This window comes from Pagrus major, chromosome 19 (genome assembly GCF_040436345.1).
Source record: "Pagrus major chromosome 19, Pma_NU_1.0".
In the NCBI taxonomy this organism is placed as follows: domain Eukaryota; kingdom Metazoa; phylum Chordata; class Actinopteri; order Spariformes; family Sparidae; genus Pagrus; species Pagrus major.
The window spans coordinates 19,144,141-19,163,572 of NC_133233.1; the positions used below are offsets into that span (position 1 = coordinate 19,144,141).

Genomic DNA, 19,432 nt, shown 5'->3' on the forward strand with positions numbered 1-19,432 from the left:
GCACCAACAAGAGGAGGAGTGTGAGTGTGTGTTTATGTAAACTGGTATGAACTGTAGGATGTGAGAAAAACAAACACTGATTTCTGCTATCAGCAACAAATCAGATCAACTTGAAATCAGATTTTAGCACAAACAGTTCATTAACATAAGTACAAAAAAGAAATACTGGGTGGTGTCCATACAGGGTAGTATGTACTTTTAAATACTCGGATAAACGACAGTAAACAACAATTAAATGGCAGAGCAACATACTGTTTGTATTTGTAAGATCTAGGTGGGAGACAATCCACAATAAGGAAATATAAAAACACTGCAATATAAACACACTATATATTAGTACTTATCGTAGAATCTCACATATAATTTGGAGACTGTATTGTGTATTCTCAATACTGAACACTGTACTCCACTTAGAGAAAAGTGTCTTTTAAAAAGGACATCCACTTCTGCCTTATATATGCTGTCAAGTGTCTTTAAAAGGGTCAGGGCTACCGTTTGGATGGGCTGGCGTAGAGCAGCATGGCGCTGAAAGACGACAGGATCTCAGAGGAGGCAGAGATGGCGAGTTTCCCAGCCGTCAGGACGAGTCCAACTCGATCTCCTCTCCTCAGAGGCAGAACCAGACTCAGCGACATCGAGCTGCTGCAGTTACACTGATCATGTGACGGCGGTGCTGCCGCTCCTGACAGGAAGCCTGCGGAGTCCAGTTTCTGGACGCTGCGATTGGACACGGAGAGGACCGCCTCGACCTTCTCGCCTCGCTGGGCCGTGAGCACAGCCGTCAGCAGGTAGCGTCCGTCTGTGGGAGCTGTGAAGATACCTGAAGACACAGAGATCTCTTAATACACACATTCTTACCAAAGAACCACCACTTTGGTCCAGAATAAATATCTCAATTACAATTTGATGGATTCAAATTGGCTTCACAGTCACCTGTGTGAGCGTCATAGTGCTCTCCATCGTTGACCAGCACCTTGTTGAACCGAATGATTCCCATCTCTCCCTGGAACGGCGGCAGAGTCAGACCAGCTGAGAATGACATCGTCTCACCTGAGCACAGGACAGAAAACATCACACACCAACAAAGATTATGTTAACAGAGGCAGGAACCTGTATAATGTATAAACCCTGACCTGAAGCCGGGTCGGGTTTGTGTGGTGATGGTCTGTGAGGCAGGTTCACATCTGTTGACCAAAAGACAATTAGTTTCACCCTCTCTTGACAGACTCAGGTGTGATGCAGTAGAATAACACTACAGGAGTATTTACCTGAGATGAGGGGCGTGCTGGACTTTGGTGTGTCAGTTAACTTGACGTTGGGGGACGCTGTGAAGTAAAACAAGACGATGAGACACGAGAAACAATGCTGGGAAAGAGGAGAGTGCAGGTACATGTCAGTGCGTCTCACCCGGAGCTCCAGCGAAACCCTGAACGGGCTTCATGCTGCCGTCCGTCCCCTTGGGCAGCTTGGATGGGATCATCCTGCCGGGGGGTCCTGCCTCTCCGGTCTCCAACACAGGCGGCTCTGTGAGGGGGGAATCAACGGGACCCATCGGCATTGGAAGGCTCTTAGTTGAACCCTGAGGAAGTCCTGGGTCGTCCACAGAAACCTGAACACCTGCAGACGACAAGATAAGGTGGTGAGTGATGGGGCTGAGGCTGCAGGTCAGAGAGAGACCAGATGTTCTGAGGTCAGATGTGTTAACAGAGCAGCTGGTTACACTGTGACTCTTCAATCTCCCTGCGCCAGCTGAGTGCAGCGTCGTGGTTCTCAAACTGGGGTCGGGGCCGATACAGGGAGTCGTACAAGACCAGCAGGGGAGAAAAAGTGGAGAGCAGGTCAAGTGAAAAGAATCATATTAACGAAGGAACAACAGGTTGCTCTGATGATTTCAGGGAAGTAAAGATTCAGGTTTACGGGATTTATTCTGACTGAATGACTCATCGAGCAACCATGTCAGTGTTACGAGAGATATGATGAAGTGTTCTGACCTCACTGTCAACATAACAGGAGAGATTTGTGTCCGGCTAATTTGAAGCAGCTTATGTTGCATTTTTAATTTGCACATTAAAGATAGAATATGTAACATTTCTGCATTAAAAAGTCTAAAAAGGACTAAGACGAGTTTAATTGTATTCAAGGTGTTGGTGTATTTCATTTGGTCGCTCGAGGCTATAACTTCTGGATAAACATCCGATGATTTTTTAGAGAATGAGGGAGACAGCAGCAGCACAGTACGACATTTGTGTGACATCAGGGGAAAATGGCTGCTCTGCTGCACTCACAGTACAGCCCCTGAGCTAAAGAAAGAGCCACCGCCGCAGCGACAAAACTGTCCTCCGCAAAGTAATTTGATTACATCCCACAGAGTCTTAACCCAACATTTCAACATGTTTCACTTTTGAAATGGCTGACAACAAAAACAAACTTCAGATGAATAACATCCAATCATATCTTGTGTTGTATTTCCACTTTGATTTCCACAACAGAAACACAAAGTTGTGTTTATGTTTATATTGTGCTACTGCTGGCTGTCATTAACAGCTAGTGAGGGATCACCTGAACCCGTTATTAAGCACATAAATAGGGACAATGACAGACCACTGACACATCTGCCATCAAAAGGATGATCAGCTGCTGCATTCCTGAGAACCACTGCTGACTTTATCAACAGATCAGTCCTCCTGGCCGGGAGCACATATTCGCTGTTACCCTCTGCTGTCCCGAAAGGAGGACCAGCACATAAAAGGCATACCAGCAGCATACCGAGGCACGGCCACATGCTCAATCACCAGACAGCTTGTCACCTCACCCTGGGGAAAAAGGGTAATTTAGTATAGAGGCCAGAAAGAGAAAAGTCTGCCTGTTAAACTCAACATGTGGAGGGGAGCCGGTGTGTGACCGTAAAACAGCACAGGGGGTAAAAAGTCTGCGTATGTGCACATGTGTTTGACTGGTCGCTCCTCATATAAAGTCAGGTATGTGCTCCAGTGAGTCGACTTTGATTTCAGAGGCAAACACAGGATGTGAGTGCGTATGCCAGAGTGTTTGTCGTGATGAAAGAGGTGAGCTGTAAACAAATAGATCTGCTGTCGACCACAAATTTGCATCCATGCAGCAAAGCGGCATTGGAAACCCTCGCTTTGTTGTTAGTCACAGGATACAGCAGCCCCCTTCTGTCACAAGAAAGGCCACTTCCAGCATTACATACCACATCATAATGACTGCATGGCAATGTGGTGCATGTTGACTTTATGAGTCACCGTCAGCCCAAACATGCTGGCCTCTGAATACATCTGGGAATCAATACATCCAGCCCCTTACGTCAGATAATCTAACACCTACTCTGTCAGGAACCACCGTACGCTGCAGGCTTCACTGTTCTCGAGGGCGTTCTGTCGGGTTCCATCTTGTTTTCGGTTCACGAGGGTTATCACGTTTGACCACTGAGCAGACCGTGTCACCTTACAAGTCGCCTTATCTCTCGCAGGTCGCTGACCCACCAGCTTCACCACTAAGGATTGTCAGAAGCAGGAAAGTATGTTTCTTATCTCTGAGCATCCTCATAATTGAGCCATGCAAGGCTGTTTTAAGTTGGCGGAGGTCGCTTTGTCAAACACAAGGAGAAGGATGTGCTTTAATGCAAGTAAAGGGATTAGGAAACATATACAAGTCATATATGCACACTAACACACAGAGGAGTGCACTTTGTAGTGAATCGCTCCACGTATGTAAATATCATATCCTGTTATTGAACACTGGTAAATTATTTGTTTTGGTGTAATTTGCTGCTTGTTTTAAATCTGTTGCTTGTTTCTTTTATGTGAAATTTTATGTTGTGTTGTTTTTTCTCTTTATGTGAAACTTTTGATGCTGCTGTCTTGGCCAGGACTCTCTTGTAAAAGAGATTTTGTAGCTCAGTTGGAATATTCCTGGTTAAAACAAGGTTAAGTAAATCCTTTCGTCGTTTGTCCTCTCTATCCTTCTAATTTTCTCAAGTTTGAGCAACTGTAACTCTGGAAAAATGTTTCCCGCTGTTGATTGAAGAAATGGGTTTTTAAAACAAATTCTCAGCGGCTTATGTATTTCTTTCATTTTGTGTCAACAAGCTGTTATCAATCAAAGTGAGAACGTCATGATTAGTGTGCAACAAAATCACTTAAAGACTGACAAATTGCATCTTTCTTCGTCCCTCTCCTGACCCGCTCATATAAGGTTAACAACCGGTGTGACATCATGGTAAACACATTGACAAATGACCCCTGGGACCGTGTGCAGCTCTGTTTATTTCAACAGGAAAGGAGGTCATCCGTGGACGTTAAAAAATGTGAGAAAACTGCAGATGGAACTGAACAGGGTGTGAGGAAACAAAGATATGAATGTCGATCCAGTAGCACCTAATCTAAACACACTGAAGCTCTCGGCTCTGAAATAAAGACGCCCTCGAGTGGATCTCTGATAAGCTTTGTGCAGAAATCTCTCTGTGGTGAACTGCTTTTTCCAGTCTCTTCAGATAAGCATGCAGGGAGAGAATAAGATGAAGCAGCTGGCAGGGCAAAGACAAACAGAGAGCCAAAGAGCGACTTGTCATAATGGTCCCTGGTAACATCACAGAGCATGAGTGGAAATCATGAATAATTGCGCTCCCTCTTGCAAAACCTCCGAGTGACAGCATGATGAATTGACCTCCACATTATGACAACAGTCATGGGGTGGAGTGGCAACATTTCCCAGCCATCTCTGATTCAGAATTTGGCAAACAATGAGAAAACTGGCATCTCAGAACTACCGATGAATCAGAAACAAAATACTGAACCTCTGGTCTGACTTGGACTGGAACCAGGACTATTTTATTCCAGCTCACCTCCCATGAGATTCAGGACTGGATCATGTAGTGCTGTATCACCTGCCCCATAAACCAGCGAGTGAAAAACTAGCCGGTCCCAGAGGAAGAGACTCGGCTCGTAAACGTTATGGGCGTACTTCTAGTTCTGACTGTGAGAGCCGGACAAGTCCAGCTCGGTCTCATAGGTACCATTAATGAGCAGACTCATACGAGAGGTATGCAACATATGCACCGATATGAAAATCTATGCTCGCAAATATGCTTACAGCAACACAATAATATCCAGCCCTAATGCAGAACAAATAGCTAAAAATCCACGATATTAAAGTACAGTAGGTGAACACAATTCCCTTGATGTTCTCGTTTTTTACACTGAAAAAAATAGACACACGTGTCGAGTTTATGGACAAACACACTCTTGAAAGCAAACTTGGATGCACAAAAAAGCTGCATGAGCAATATTTCTTTATGCCAAGGCATTGCTCAACACAAGTGGGGTCTATTAAATAAAGCATGTGTCTTCAATCAGCCCTGCCTCCTTTAACTGGGAACATGGTTCAATGAAACTTCCTCTCTCTCACACACTCACACTCCAATATTGCAGCCTGTCCAACAACACAGCCAACCTGTGATACACTAACAGACTCCGGTCCAAACAATGATCTAAAAGGTTTGGAAATATTACAGCGGTTTGATCACTATCTCAGCTTCAACTGTTGAAATTTCTCTGGGTAATGTGTGAGATTTAGTCTGACATGAGCCTGGAAACTATTGGTAGAGAAAACCTTTGCTGATTAGTGGCCTGAAGTGACATTCAAAGTAGGGCTGGACGATATATCGGGGGGTCGGTGGTTCGATTCCCGCCCTCCGTATGTCGAAGTCCAGAAAAAGAGCAGAAAAATGAGGCCTTTCCCTTTCCTTTTCCGTTTCTCTTTTCATGCACTGAACCACTTATCTGAACGGACAATCAGAGTGGTTTATCTCATCATGAGCCGCCACCGATTCTATGTGCTCAATCGGCTGCATTACAGTAAAGTGATTTTTTCTGAACTTACAAGACTCCTTACTACTTCTAATACTTGTCTTTACTCACTTAGTCATTATATTGCCCTGTCCCAGCATTTATTAAGTGCTTTTGAGGAGGTTTCAAAATATAGAGATCTATATTGTGTATTGTTACATATCCATAGACTTATATTATGGCCAAGTCCTACCTACAGCTTACCCGTCTTCTCAGGATTGTTGTTCGTCAGCACCTGCAGGCCTCCGGCTCCATTAGTGATGAGGTTCTGAAGGTTCTGACAGGTTCCCCTCAGTTCTCCAATATTTCTTGCATGAGCTCCAACTGTACCATTCAGCTGGTTGACACAAGTCCACAATGCAGTAACATGTTTGTTCAGACCCTCTTTGATCCTCTGAAGGCTGCTGGAGACCGGGTCCAACTTGCTGCATAAACTCTCCACGCTGACGATGCGGCTGTCTATGTTGGTGATCTCCTTCCCGACATCTTCTGTTTGTTCCCTGCAGTGGTTGGCCTCAGCTTTTACCTCCCTGTGCAGCTCTTCAAGTTGGTTTCTCAGCTCCTGATGCTGAGTCCTGTGGAGCTCCAGAAGGTCTTTGGCCTCTTGCTCAGCTCCTGTTTTAACTTGACCCAAGGTAGAGTTGAGACTCTGAGACTGCTGGTGGACAATATCTGATAGAGAGTCCACACGGTCTTTCAGATTTCTCAACTCACTGTGATCGTTCTCAATGCTTGTGCTTGTTCTGTGGTTGAGGAATTGCCCCTGGGTTTTAAGATGAGTCTCCATGGCATCTACAGCTGTTCTGCAGCTCTGGAAGTCCTGTTGAAGGTTTTCTACAACAGTCAAATTAGCCTTTGAGCAGAGCTGTTCCAAGACATCAAATCGAACCTCTAGAGCTTGAACAGAGTCCTTCAAAGAGTTAAAGTCTCTCTGAGTCTCAGGCTGACCACCAGATGGAGTGTTGGTGCTTATATCTACGAACTGGGTGTTTAGTCTGTCTTCCATGGAGGCAAGCTTGTCCTCCAGAGTCTCCCTCAGGTCTTTGATGGCCTCTTCTTGCTCGATCTTCAGCCTCTCCACCACAGAAGTCTTCGCAGACGAGTTCCAATGGATCTCAAGGTTCTCCACACAAGCAAGAACAGAGTCACATACCTGTTCCTTTCCTTGATCAACCAGCTTGTTCTTAAGGTCCTGGATCTCGTTGCGAAGGTCCATTTCCTTTGATTCCATGAGCTCGGCCAAGCTGAGGTAGTTGGCTTCCTGTCCCTCACAATTATCCTGAACTGACATTATTTTATAATCGCACGAGTTCTTCAGGTCTGCCATTTTGATGTCCATGCCCTCCACTAACTCTTCTCTCAAGGCGCGGATCTTCTCATCCAGGTAGCCTCGCAGGTCATTGGCTGGAGGAGGAGGGGGTGGAGGAGGAGGGGGTGTGGACAGATGGTTCTGGGTTGCCTCCATTAGCAGATGGATTTGTCCGTCATGACGGTCGACGCGACCCAGCAGATCATTCAGGGTGTTGCCCTTAGACTCTAAATCGTCTGAGACCTGGCTGATCTTGTTCATGACCTCATCAATCGGCATTGTCGGGAGCTCAAACGAGAAGTCCTGCACCTGAACAGTTTCAGTCTCTGCGCCTCTCGCACTGACAGGCTGTCCGACATTGTTCAGCAGAGTAACCAGCATTTTACTAGCATCCTCCTGGAATTCCAGTCTCAGGTTTGAGGACATGTCTGTCATTCTCGCCTGCATGTCGAGGACCATCTGGGACAGTCGCTGCACCTCCTCCTCCAGGTGTTGGGCATTTTGATATCCGTCATGACCCCGTAGTGTCCTGTGACCTGTCGCACCTCCGAAATGCCGCTCCCCTTCCCATGGATGGTTGCTCTGGCTCACTGTCCGCTCTTCAGGAGCTAATTACAGAGAGAGAGTTGGAACACAGAAATATGAATGCTTTTACTCAGACAAAGATGGATCACCAGAAAAAAAAAAAAAATTTCCTCACTTGCCCCTCAGGGCTTCCTCCAGCAGTTACGTACTTGTTTAATTTTGTTTCACATATTTTTATGCTACATTTCCTCAGTTTTTCACCTTGCCGGACTGGAGTGTGTCCAGAGGCAGCGGGAGCGTGAGGCAAACGTTCCACTTGGATTTGCTTCATGTCTTTCACCTCCATGCAGTCGTAGCCCTGGTACCCCGGGCAGCACCTCCACGCCAGCTCTGTTACAGTCTTGTAAGCAATCTTATACATCGGCCTGAAGTGGGTCTGATATCTGTAAGCATTCAACACAAAAACATGACTTAATGTAAGACTTTGTGCAACTCTTCCTCTCAGGACAATAGAGTCTGTTTGTTGACTGACACATTCACAATCAATTAATCACACAGTTGGCAGGAAGCGGTTTCTAAGACCACTTCTACTCATGAGGACACTGTTGGCCCTAATGGCTCGTCCACACGATGATTAACTGCATCTCTCTTGTGTTTGTTGCTCAATAAACACTGAGGCAAAACAAACACAAGGTCAGCCCATGTTTACCATTCATAAAGATTCAACACAGATGACTGGATAATCTTTTTGCTTTTTGAGCCATGTTTTTAAGATCCTTCGGAATAACCCTTTCCGAAGGCCGAATTACAGCACAAAGGAAGCGCATCTACCGTTGCAAAACCAAAACAGGAAGAGGCATTGTTTTTCCTTCTACACTGCACCCTGCTGATGGACGGGCATTCACCTAATGGGGAGCTACAGTGTTGTGTCAAAATCTGTTCCCTCGCTTATATGCGCTTCCTTTTACCAGCAGGTCTTGAGACCGTTCAATTCTTGTTTTCTTTCTACTAGATCAGTGAGTAACAAAACCTGCCTATTTATTAATACAAACAGGTGTTTTACTGCCTTTTCATAGCACTGAGATCAGGGTTTCAAGGTCGAATTGGGATTTTTCCAGTTGTTTTTGGCTTTGAACAGTAGCCAGGCTGCTAGCTTGAATGTAGAGGAAACACTAACTACAGTGAAACGCTAGGAGAGGGGAAGAGTTGTAAAGTTTCCACTTCAAGGTCCTTAATAAGCGTTAGTTAATAGGGAATAAGACCCTTATAAGTCCCTATAAGATGCTTAATAACATTAATAAGACTATATTACTGTTAAAAATAGCAACATAAATATGTCTTTGTTAGATTGGAAGATGTTTCTAAGCACTTATAAGAAACTTGTTGACAGTTTATACAATCTTTAGAACATTAATAAAAGCCTCCAGTTTGTTATAATTGTTTATAAAAAACATTACAAACATATTTATTGAGTTTAACCAACTTACCTGTTATGCTATTGTGAAACCTATACTAAGCTATTTTTTTGCTTTATGAAGATTAATATATAATTAGTTATGCACTTAATAATAGTTAACTATTCTTTTTGTAGGATCTTAAGTGAGAAAAATGCCTATTTTTAAAGGTACCCGTGTGACACAGTAAAGACTGCAGTTAACAGCAAGTTTAAGTCACAATTGGAATATCTTTTAATATTTTTTATTGTAGTGATGTTTTAAATAAATGCACTGCAATTATGAAATAATGATACAAATTCACTAAAAGACAATTTGTTAGAGGTTTTCACCCTGAAAACTTTGTTAGGTTGTTGCCTTAAGTTTGGGGGAAGAAATGTTAATCAGAAGAGAAAAATCTTCAATGATTTTTTTTTTATTTTTATGCCTAGACAAACTAAATAAACAAGCTCTCTTCGTTTTCATGACTGAATAAACAAACTGAACTGAACAAATTTCATACTGTTTTACTTTGTTTATATGTGGCGGACCCTGCCAGCTGTCTAGCTTCAAACAGTGCTCTGGATTTTATTTTCCTTTGAGAACAGCTTGTTTATTCAGTTATGGAAAAGATGAATATTTCTGAGTTTGAATTTTCACCTCATCATTATTGTAAATATTCAAATTCTGAGTTTGAATTTATTCTCCAAAACTACATAGTGCCCCTTTAAAGAAAACAAAACAAAACTCTGTACAGTTAGTTGCACCAGTTTTATCTCATATTGTTAAACATACTAACACATGTAAAGACTATCGGCCCTCCATCCACCGCCCCGCACTTCTGGGAACTTACATTACTTGTGGCGCACAGTTTGGCAGCTCCGGTGGACACGGTAACACCTCAGCCTGTAGGAAGCTCTCCGTGCCTCCCACCACGGCACAGCTCACGTTCTTGTGCACAACGTAGGCGCACCAGTTCCTGCACAAAATCACCGCATAGTCAGAAAACTGCAGTGAAATTTACTTTCCCAAAAGTGACTGAAAGCTCAAGTTTACGCACAGAAGAGGGCAAATCAAACCAAAGGAGGTTTTAATTAACATGCACACATGATATAAATTTGGAGACCCACTACTCACTTGTTTCTCTGGCGTGTGTCGGAGCCAGAATACGCGCTGCCCTGGAACATGTTATACTGGAAAGGTGTTCCACTGATGAGAGCAAGAGTTAATAAAAAGTGAACAAGTCCGCAGAGCTTCATGGTTAAACTGATTTTTTTTTTGTTTAACTCCTACAGGATCCAGTCAGTCAGTAGTGAAGGTCTGTGGTCCAGTGATCAGTGAAGGCACCGCGGGTTGAACAGCCCTGAACAAGCTCCTTCCCACAGGGAAGACTGGATGTGACGTTTCGGGACCCCCTCCAACACTGACAGATGACTTTTTTTCCGTTTCTCAGATCACACACACCAACGCTCACATCCAACAACACAATGTCACAAGACTACATAATTTCCGGACGCCTAAATTTGGATAATGATTGTCTTCGTTTCCAAAAGACACTGTTATTATCCCGTGCGTAAAAATGTGCGCGCCTGTCAGTGTCTGTCTGTCTGTCTGGATTACTTTAACAAACATTTATTTTTAAAGGAGGAGTTTTACCAACAATGAAAATTGAGTCATTATCTACTCACCCCCACGCTGATGAAAAGTCAGGTGAGGTTTTGTAGTCCACAAAACATTTCTGGAGCTTCACAGCAAAACAGTGTTGCAGCATTCTCCTGAACAACTCTATTAGACAGGGACTTGTTTTAAAACATAAAAAAACAACCGAAAAAATAAAATAAAACGCCTCCGTACGGCTCCTCCAGCATGATTTAACTTCCTGGAAACCTTAAGATCCCAAATTGATTTGTAGAGTCATTATTTATACCCTCCAACGACTTAATAACTTAGAAGTTACAGTGATTGTGGCTTTAAATTTTGTATTTTCAAAGCAATTTGGGAGCTTGGGTTTCCAGAGACTTGGACTTGGCCCGGATGAGCTGTATGGAGCCATTTCTTCTTTTTTTTTAATAGAAGTCTCCATCTGCTTCAGTTGTTTAAGAGAATGATGCAATACTGTTTTTGCTGTGAAGCTCCAGAGATGTTTTGTGGACCATGAAACTGCACCTGACTTTCTATCCGCATGGCGGTGAGTAGATAATGACTGAATTTAAATTTTTGAGTGAACTTTTCCTTTAACTATTTTTGAATGGAAATGAAGTCACAGACAAAGAGGTCATAGTTTAAATATATATTTGTATTTTTCCAAGACATTCTTTGAGGAATTTGATGCACACAACAAAACATGTTTAAAAATGTAAAGAACACAAATCTATACAAATAAAAACAATTAAAAAAATCTTAATCAGCCCATAAATAAAGAAAAAAGACAAGAAAAGTTGGAGTTGTTCATCTCTTATATGGATCTCTGCTTTGTTCTCTTTGCAATGACGCCTGATGGCTCTCCAGCACTGTCAGGACCCCGTTTCAGTGGTCTCATTTGGGATGACTCTGAAAGAAGAAAACAAACCAATAAGAAATAAACAATATAAATTAAAGAATAAAAAAACAAAAAGGTTGAAATGTATTCTGTGGCCTTACCACATAGCCTCTCAATCTCTTCCAGCAGTTTCTCCTTCTCCTCCATATCTTGTTGTTGTTTCAACATTTCTGGAGACTTTATCTGTTGTAAGTAATCGCTGCGCTCCCTTTCTGCCACGTCCCTCTTCTCCAGAATTAAGCGGTACTCAACGAGAAGGCCTGTCGAACATTATAAAAGACATTAAAGCACAATCTAACTGAGCAGGACCACAACAATCGACTTTAAATCGTGACTATGAGAGAGGTCACCTATTTGTTCCTGAAGAGTGTTGTACTGCTCTGGGTACGGCGCTCCAAACACCAATTTGACTGTTGATGGGGCTTTGTTGTTTGCGCCTCCAAACTTCCCTCTGGCACTGATCCGGTCCCCCTGCCTGGTCAGGATGGTGGGACACTGTATGTTGTTCTGCACCACCTGTAAGCAACGCCACATTTAGAGGAAAAATAACTTGTTCATTTGTGGTGCACGACTTTGAGTAGCGGGTATCACTCACCGCTTTTCTGTAGCTGTTTCCAGAGTCCAGGTCATCAATCAGGATAGTGTCTCCCAGGATGCTCTTGAACACTGTGAAGGAAGCATGTGACAGGAAACCATCAGACAGTTTGTGACAAATCTAAACATTCACAACTTTTTTTACTGCTTAGACGACTGAGAAACCATTATTAAGATATTAAAGGAGGATGAAGACCAAATTTGATTTATCTTAAAACTCAGAGACTAAAAGTCATTTTAAAGGAAAACTTCACCCAAAAATGAAAAGTCAGTCATTATCTACTCACCCTCATGCTGATTAAATGTCAGGTGAAGATTTGTAGTCCACAAAACATTTCTGGAGCTTCACAGCAAAACAACGTTGTGGCATTCTCCTAAACAACTGAAGTAGATGGGGACTTGTTTTAAAATGTAAAAAACAACAACTAAAAGAAACATAAAATGGCTCCATACAGCTCGGCTGGTGTAACGGAAGCCCAAAAACATTATTTACACCCACGACACGAGATCGAACTGTGGTGGGAAGTGGTGTGTGCTAACGCTTTTAGCTTAGCAGCTACGTTGAAGATTTAATTGGCTTTAAACAGAGTATAAATAACATCTTTTCAAATCAATATGGGATCTCATGAGACATTCATTACCCTGGTAAAGTTGTTAGAGTCATTTTATATTTTTTTTAAATTTTATTTTAAAACAAGTCCCCATCTACTTCAGTTGTTTAGGAGAATGCTGTATCGCTGTTTTTGCTGTGAAGCTCCAGAAATGTTTTGTGGACAACAAAACTTCATCTGACTTTCCATCAAGCATGGGGGTGACTAGATAATGACTGAACTTTCATTTTTGGGTGAACTGTTCCTTTAACGTGGTGAAAGGGGCCCCCCCGAGAGGAGAGAGGAGACCCTCCACGTCAGCGAGGTTGATTCCCAGGTGGAACCATTTACCCTGGACTCGACAGGAGGAGCAGGGGCATGAAGGAAAAACCCAAACAACAGCAAACACAAAGAGACCTGGGAAACCTCCAGTAAACCACAGGAACCCAAATCTGCAATGAAAAAACAACAACTGGGCAATATTACACTGAGCAGGGGAAATCCATCCAAGGAAGCTTACCAGTGTTACAGCCCTCAGAGTCTTGGGGGTATATCAGGAGCTGCCTGGCGAAGACCGGGTTCCCTGGGGGCTCAAAGAGCTTGTGGCCATTTCTTATGTGTGGCAGCGGTCTGTAAGCAATTCAAATCTTAGCAGAGAGAAACTGCAGAGAGGAACCGACACATTTCAACGATCATAGTAGTGTTTTGAAAGATTTAGCTTTCTCCCTAGCAACAAAAAAATCATGTATAATATACAGTTACTTTTTAAAAAACATTTTCTAAATCATGCCATGAAGTTGGTTGATTTTAGGTGTTTTTCAAACTGCCATCAACACACAATCAACCAAGACAATGAACAGCAGGAAGGAAGTTGCTGTCCTCGTTATAAATGATAATAATTAGAGTCCCCATTATCTGCACTTTGTAGAACAATAGTGTCAATTCCTTTGAATTAAGCCAGGAGTGCCTAAACTATTTCTGTCTGAGGGCAAAAACTGAACCTTAATGGTGGGCGACAAAAGAGTGGTGAGCATCACAAATAAAGTGACATAAACTTTGTTTCATTTTAGAAATATTCTTATAATTTTTTTGCTCTCATTGGGCAGCCATGTGTTAAACAGTCTGTGCAAGGAGTTGCCACAAGATCTTTAAATTACTGTTGTTGGACGGCTTCAAGTAGAAGAAGGCTTACAAATCAAAGACTGTAATCAAGGACACACAAGAATTACTCCAGAGAGACTACTCAGTTACCAGCAGCAATACCGGAATGAATGATGGTGCATGAAGGTACAATATAAACATGGAGAACGCACATAAATACAGCTTTCAACTGCAGGAACCCAAATAGTAAACACCTTAAGCTTTATTTTTGAAGTTTCTCATTGACAAGGAAGACGTACCTGTCGCAAGGCCCCTTATAAACAGTGTCGAGGGGCATGACCTGCTGCCTGCCGTTGGTGCTGTCATAGATCCTCTTTGCTGCGTCTGTCGTTCTGGTGATGACACAATCCATGTCACCGTAGATATGCCATGAGATCACTCTCGCAGCGGTGTCGTCCTGCACAAAGGCCAGGTGGCCAACCTGCGTCAGAAGTTAAAACACAGCGCTCATAACGTTCCTAAACCCAGCCACATACAATGTAACCTGAGAATACTTTTTTCAGTCCTCTCAACTTAAACATTAGCACAAACTTTAATTGACACGTCAGTATGCATTTCCTATAATTACACACTTGGTTTTTAATATAAGCCAACAGAAACATCCCTCTTTCCCACGAAATTACCATTCCCAAAACATCCTGCTGCTGCCTGTAGGAATCAACGATGGAGAAGGCTCTTCTGGGCATTTTCTGGATCCTGTCCACTTTAGTAGTCATCTCTGCTAGAAGTCTGTCAACATCTGGCATCTACCCAGAACACAAATATTAAAATGTCATCCCCTAATAAATACAAGAATAAGAAATCATAATTTCTATATAATCAAAAGTAAAGTGAGGATAAAATTAACATCTTACAGATACAGATGGGTCGAGGTGCACGCTCTTCTCGCTCAGCTTATTTCTCTGGATCAACTCTTTGTTACTAGCATCCAGGTGTTTGGCTACCATAGAAGAAACACTTGCAATTAAAGATCATTTCAAACATATGTTGGCATGGAAAATGGTCTATTGATGCAAAAATGATTAACTTATTGTCTCATAAAGGAAAGCTAGAGTGTAGAACCTTAGGTGAAGAATAATTTAAACAAAAAGCAAAGGCCCTGTTCACATTTGGTATCGACACGTGTTTCTGAGTGATCCGATCACAAGGGGACAGCTTTAAGAACAGGTGGGAACACCCCCAAGATGCACTGGGGACACATTTGAGATGGTTCACTGTAATGTAAATGAGGATTTATGCCCTTTATTTTGTTTATTTTGTTTATTACCCTCACTTGCCAGTGTTTCAACAAACCACTGAACTAGTACCCACAAATAACCCCAGACTCCCTTACAAATCTTGTGATTTTAAGAGTTGCTGCGTGAGGAAACACTTAAACTTTGAAAATGACTACAGCAAATTCTAAAACGTTCGAGCCTTCTTGAAAATTCGGCATTAAATGCAACACATCAAGTCTTTCCTTGTAAAAAAGTGTCAGTTTGTCACACCATCGCTGTAACAGCCTGCCAGCTTTCGTGTCTAAAGTTCATCTTAACTCCAAACAGCTGTTTGAAAACACTACTTGAATTGATTTTGCCATTTATTAAAGAAGACAACTTTTTTTTAACGGTAAACAAATCCAATTTGACAAATACAGTGAACAGTATCTAGAACAGGCTACTTCTTTGTCTTCTGTGGAGAAAGTCCCCAGACTCCCTTAAAAAAAAGCTTAATTTTGAGACTTGTTGTGTTAGGAGAAACTGTGTAAACTTTGTAAAACGCCACCTACAACAAATTCTCAACTATTTGGCCCATCTTGTTAATTCGGCAAACAATATACACAAAGATATTTCTTTCTTTGGGTAAAAACCAACATATCCATTTGTTCCAGTGATGTAGATGTATATTTATATATAGAGCAGGGAAGTGAGGCGCAATCACAAGTGGTCAAGTGGCATGTTAATGCCAATGTGAATTGACGGGCTTAAAGCTGTCCAGTACTGACAGAATCACTTGGGTCGGATGTTATTACCAAATGTGAACAGCCTAAAAGATTCCTTGGTGCACAGTTACGTAGAGACTAGCAGGTTTCTCCGGAAGAGGACTAACTGTTGTGTGAGAACGGTGAAATTGACAATGAGATTATTTTTTTCCTGGTGAATCTTTTTGTCGCAGATTGTATTTGCAACGATTGGGAGAGATGTCAGAATATTTTACACAGTCAAATAATACACACAAAAATAATCTTACTTGTCAGCATTTTAAGGAGTGTGGTATATGTATAAAACATATTTTTATATGCAGTGACAGCAGCAGTAAGCTCATCTTTCTTCCTGGTTAGCACAGACATTTTCTGTTGGTTCTCCACATCTACAACAGAAAAAGGTGAGCGGCAGACACAGTTTAAAACATTGGTTCAGACTATAAAACTCAAAAACACCAAAATTGCAGGAGCTGCAATTTACCATTTAAATGAAGAAAACATTTTTGAGAAGGATATGTGGTTGGTGGCAAGCAGTGTGGAGGCTTTATAGTGTAGTAGTATGCCTTGACATAAGGTGGTGGGAGAACTCTCGCGACTTGTTTGCCACAGAAGGATCTAACCAGGTAGAATAAGGTCCTTCACCTGGCCAGTATTGGTTCTTCTTACATTACAGACCTTTTGGAGGAATTCAGTGTGTTTCCACTGCAGCGATCAAAACCCAAATGAAGTCCTGTGGACACTATTTCACCCACAAAAAGTTTCTCCTCAGAGGTGAATACTTCTCAGTACAGGAACTTTGGGGGTGGGGCTTGCAGCGAGGATCATTTCGGATTTGTCGAGTTCTCACAGCATTTTATTTCAGCCACCATTTTTTAAAATCTGCAGCCACAAACCAGTTTGTTTCTTTTTCATGTGCTTCGGCACATAAGCATGGAGTTACAGTAGAAAGCATTCAACACATGGATCGACTTCAACTGTCAAAAATGACTTAAAATGAGCCGTCACTTTTTCATACGTCAGTGGACTAATTCGTCTCATCGTCACGGGTCTTTAGACCACGGACCACAGACAACAGGCTGAAGGACCTTTTTAGTCCCATGAATAGTAGTTCATGGGACTAAAAGGTACTGTAGGTGGAAATGCAATAAAAGATATTAGTCACTTCCAGCTGTTTTGAAATATTGCTATTAGCTCCAAGTATATCTTAGAACCTGAGCAGGAAAAACCTGAAAGAAGTTTTGTTTAGTTAAACTGCAAATGTTAACTTTCAACCCCTCATCATCTCATCACATGTGAAGTGTGAGTCACTGGTCAGATCTCATATTCATGCAGCAGTTTCAGTCCAGCCCAGACTGTGTTGAATGAAGCTTTTCCAGTCATACCATTATAAAAATGGAAGAGGAGCTCAAACGGCGCCAGTTGTGTGGAAAGCATCAACCCTTCAGGTTTGAAGACAAGGATGTATGAACTGCCGTCCTCACCGGGGCTCTTCTCCATGACAGCCAGCCTCTGTGAAGAACAAATATACAATTATCACACGTGTCATCTGCATCATGGGGTCCAATAAAGGTTGTGGTGTGTCCTATGGAAAAATGGTTACTCACAGTGATGTGGACCTTTCCTTCTTTCAAGCTAAACTGAAAGCCGCTAGTTTTGCCTTCAAACAGAGGGAGGGGTTTGTTTTCTCCACTCAAATTCTTTATAGAAACCTTCACCTTCCCATCCAGGTCCTGCCCTGTTGGGTTTCCATATGAATCCTGAAATCATTCAGAGCAAAACATCAGCTGATAGACACCCAAAAATTTTAAATTAATTCATCTAACTGAAAGCTCATGCTGTTTCTTCTCTTGGACAGTACGAACACATATGAGCTCACCATGATACTCAGAGTCATGTTCTCCACCAACGTTCGGCCGGCAATGGCCTCATTGTAGGAAACAAATGGGGCTGGTGGTGGAGAGTCGGCTCCCAGTTTGACAGGTTGATTGGCCTCTACATTTATAGGAATCTAGGAGACGGGAAACAGTGCTGAGGTTGAGTAATTTTGCTCCGTGAGTCAGGATAATGACAGACACCCCTGCAACGACTCAATGAAAAACCACTTTCCGGTTAAACAGAAGTGGAAGACAATAATGTGGTGACCCCATCTGCTTTTTGTCTGGGCATAACTCATTAAGGCATTGTGATGAACCAACCTGATTACTAGACAGGACTTGTGTTTTGTCTACATCTAGTGAGAACTCGATGGTGTACTTTCCAACTTGTTGTGGGATCTCTTTATCTCTGCAGGGAAAGAATAACAGATATTATTGGCCAATATTGGCCAATCCAAGATATATCGGTATCGGCGTGTCTGTTGCCAAAGTGTGTAAACAACAATTCCCCATTTTACAGTCAATCTTCAATAAATCAGACAGAATCAGACAGATTGTAAAGTATTTTACCTGAAGTGAAAACAGTCATTCTTTTCATTCTCCAAGGGTCTACTACACCTCAACACGGTGGCCTAGACAAGAGAAGCAGAAGAATGTACCTCAACAAATAAGATATTAGTTTAAAACAAAGCAAATAAAAATCAATAAGTAGGTTTCCATCCAAATGTATCGCATATTTTAACTGAATCCTGAGAAAACCAGCAAAAGAAACTGCAAATGAATGCTTATTTCCATCCACTACAATTATTAGGAGTTGGTTAAGTGAGATAAGCAGCAGGTGGCGACAATTCTCCACTTGGAAGTGGAGAACTGCAAGTTGAAGTGTCAAACATTTGCTGGTTCCAGCTTCTTAAATGTAAAGATTTGCTGCTTTTTCTTTGTCATTTATGACAGTAAATGATGAGTCTTTGGGTTTTGTACTGTTGGTTGGACGAGAGAAGCAATTTGAAGACATCACATTAATCATAATGCCTAATCAGTGAAATCATCGCACAAACATATTGGACTGCTGGGACCGCTTTATTCCCGTGTCACATCTTGCGTGTGCAAACTTAGATTGCGTGACCCCCTGTCGCTGATCAGTCACGTAGTGTGCCCAAGGCATAAGTCAGTCACTCACATTGTCTCTCCCTGCTGGCCCTCCTCTCCACAGCACCATGGTTACATCAGCAGGGTTAAAAGTTGTCATTGGGCTTCCTTCATCAGACACCACGGTCACCGAGAACACTGAATAAATACAAACAGCCGGCCTTAGTTTGACAGTTAACACTAAACCGGCTCCATACAGTGAAAAAGGAGCTACTCAAAAGGAAAGAAAATAGAACTAGGGCTGTCAATCAATTAAAAAATTTAATTGTGATTAATTGCTAATTAAATGTTTTAAATGCACTTTAAAGGGATATTTTTCAAGTTTTTTAATACTCTTATCAACATTGGAGTGGAAAAATATGCTTGCTTTATGCAAATGTATGTTTAGTATTATTACAACAATCCAAAACAATGACAGATACTGTCCA

At 42.2% G+C, this 19,432-nt stretch overlaps 2 protein-coding genes across 3 annotated transcripts in view; both read right to left on the reverse strand.

Moving 5' to 3' along the window:
• Window positions 1–10,402, reverse strand: emilin2b (elastin microfibril interfacer 2b). Of its 2 annotated transcripts, XM_073487854.1 has the most exons (9): window positions 10,272–10,402; window positions 9,988–10,113; window positions 7,963–8,144; window positions 6,072–7,784; window positions 1,408–1,617; window positions 1,269–1,325; window positions 1,134–1,184; window positions 934–1,050; window positions 1–820 (listed from the first exon to the last, which is right to left on the reverse strand). In XM_073487854.1, the coding sequence occupies exons 1-9, from the start codon at window positions 10,391–10,393 to the stop codon at window positions 489–491; spliced, it is 2,910 nt and encodes a 969-aa protein (XP_073343955.1). In that variant the 5' UTR covers window positions 10,394–10,402; the 3' UTR covers window positions 1–488. The 2 variants fall into 2 exon arrangements, with proteins under 2 accessions (XP_073343955.1, XP_073343956.1); XM_073487855.1 differs by lacking the exon at window positions 1,134–1,184.
• A 1,007-nt stretch (window positions 10,403–11,409) lies between these two features.
• smchd1 (structural maintenance of chromosomes flexible hinge domain containing 1) overlaps window positions 11,410–19,432 on the reverse strand; it is a 43,444-nt gene continuing 35,421 nt past the window's right edge. The window contains exons 33-47 of the mRNA XM_073487853.1: window positions 19,036–19,142; window positions 18,426–18,487; window positions 18,177–18,264; window positions 17,858–17,989; window positions 17,586–17,738; window positions 17,364–17,490; window positions 16,248–16,367; window positions 14,873–14,958; window positions 14,642–14,764; window positions 14,258–14,439; window positions 13,378–13,487; window positions 12,269–12,339; window positions 12,024–12,189; window positions 11,775–11,933; window positions 11,410–11,684 (exon numbers count right to left, since the gene is read on the reverse strand). Of these exons, the coding sequence (XP_073343954.1) occupies window positions 11,590–11,684; window positions 11,775–11,933; window positions 12,024–12,189; window positions 12,269–12,339; window positions 13,378–13,487; window positions 14,258–14,439; window positions 14,642–14,764; window positions 14,873–14,958; window positions 16,248–16,367; window positions 17,364–17,490; window positions 17,586–17,738; window positions 17,858–17,989; window positions 18,177–18,264; window positions 18,426–18,487; window positions 19,036–19,142 (1,781 nt within the window). The 3' untranslated portion in view covers window positions 11,410–11,589. The remainder of the gene's footprint in view (window positions 11,685–11,774; window positions 11,934–12,023; window positions 12,190–12,268; window positions 12,340–13,377; window positions 13,488–14,257; window positions 14,440–14,641; window positions 14,765–14,872; window positions 14,959–16,247; window positions 16,368–17,363; window positions 17,491–17,585; window positions 17,739–17,857; window positions 17,990–18,176; window positions 18,265–18,425; window positions 18,488–19,035; window positions 19,143–19,432) is intronic.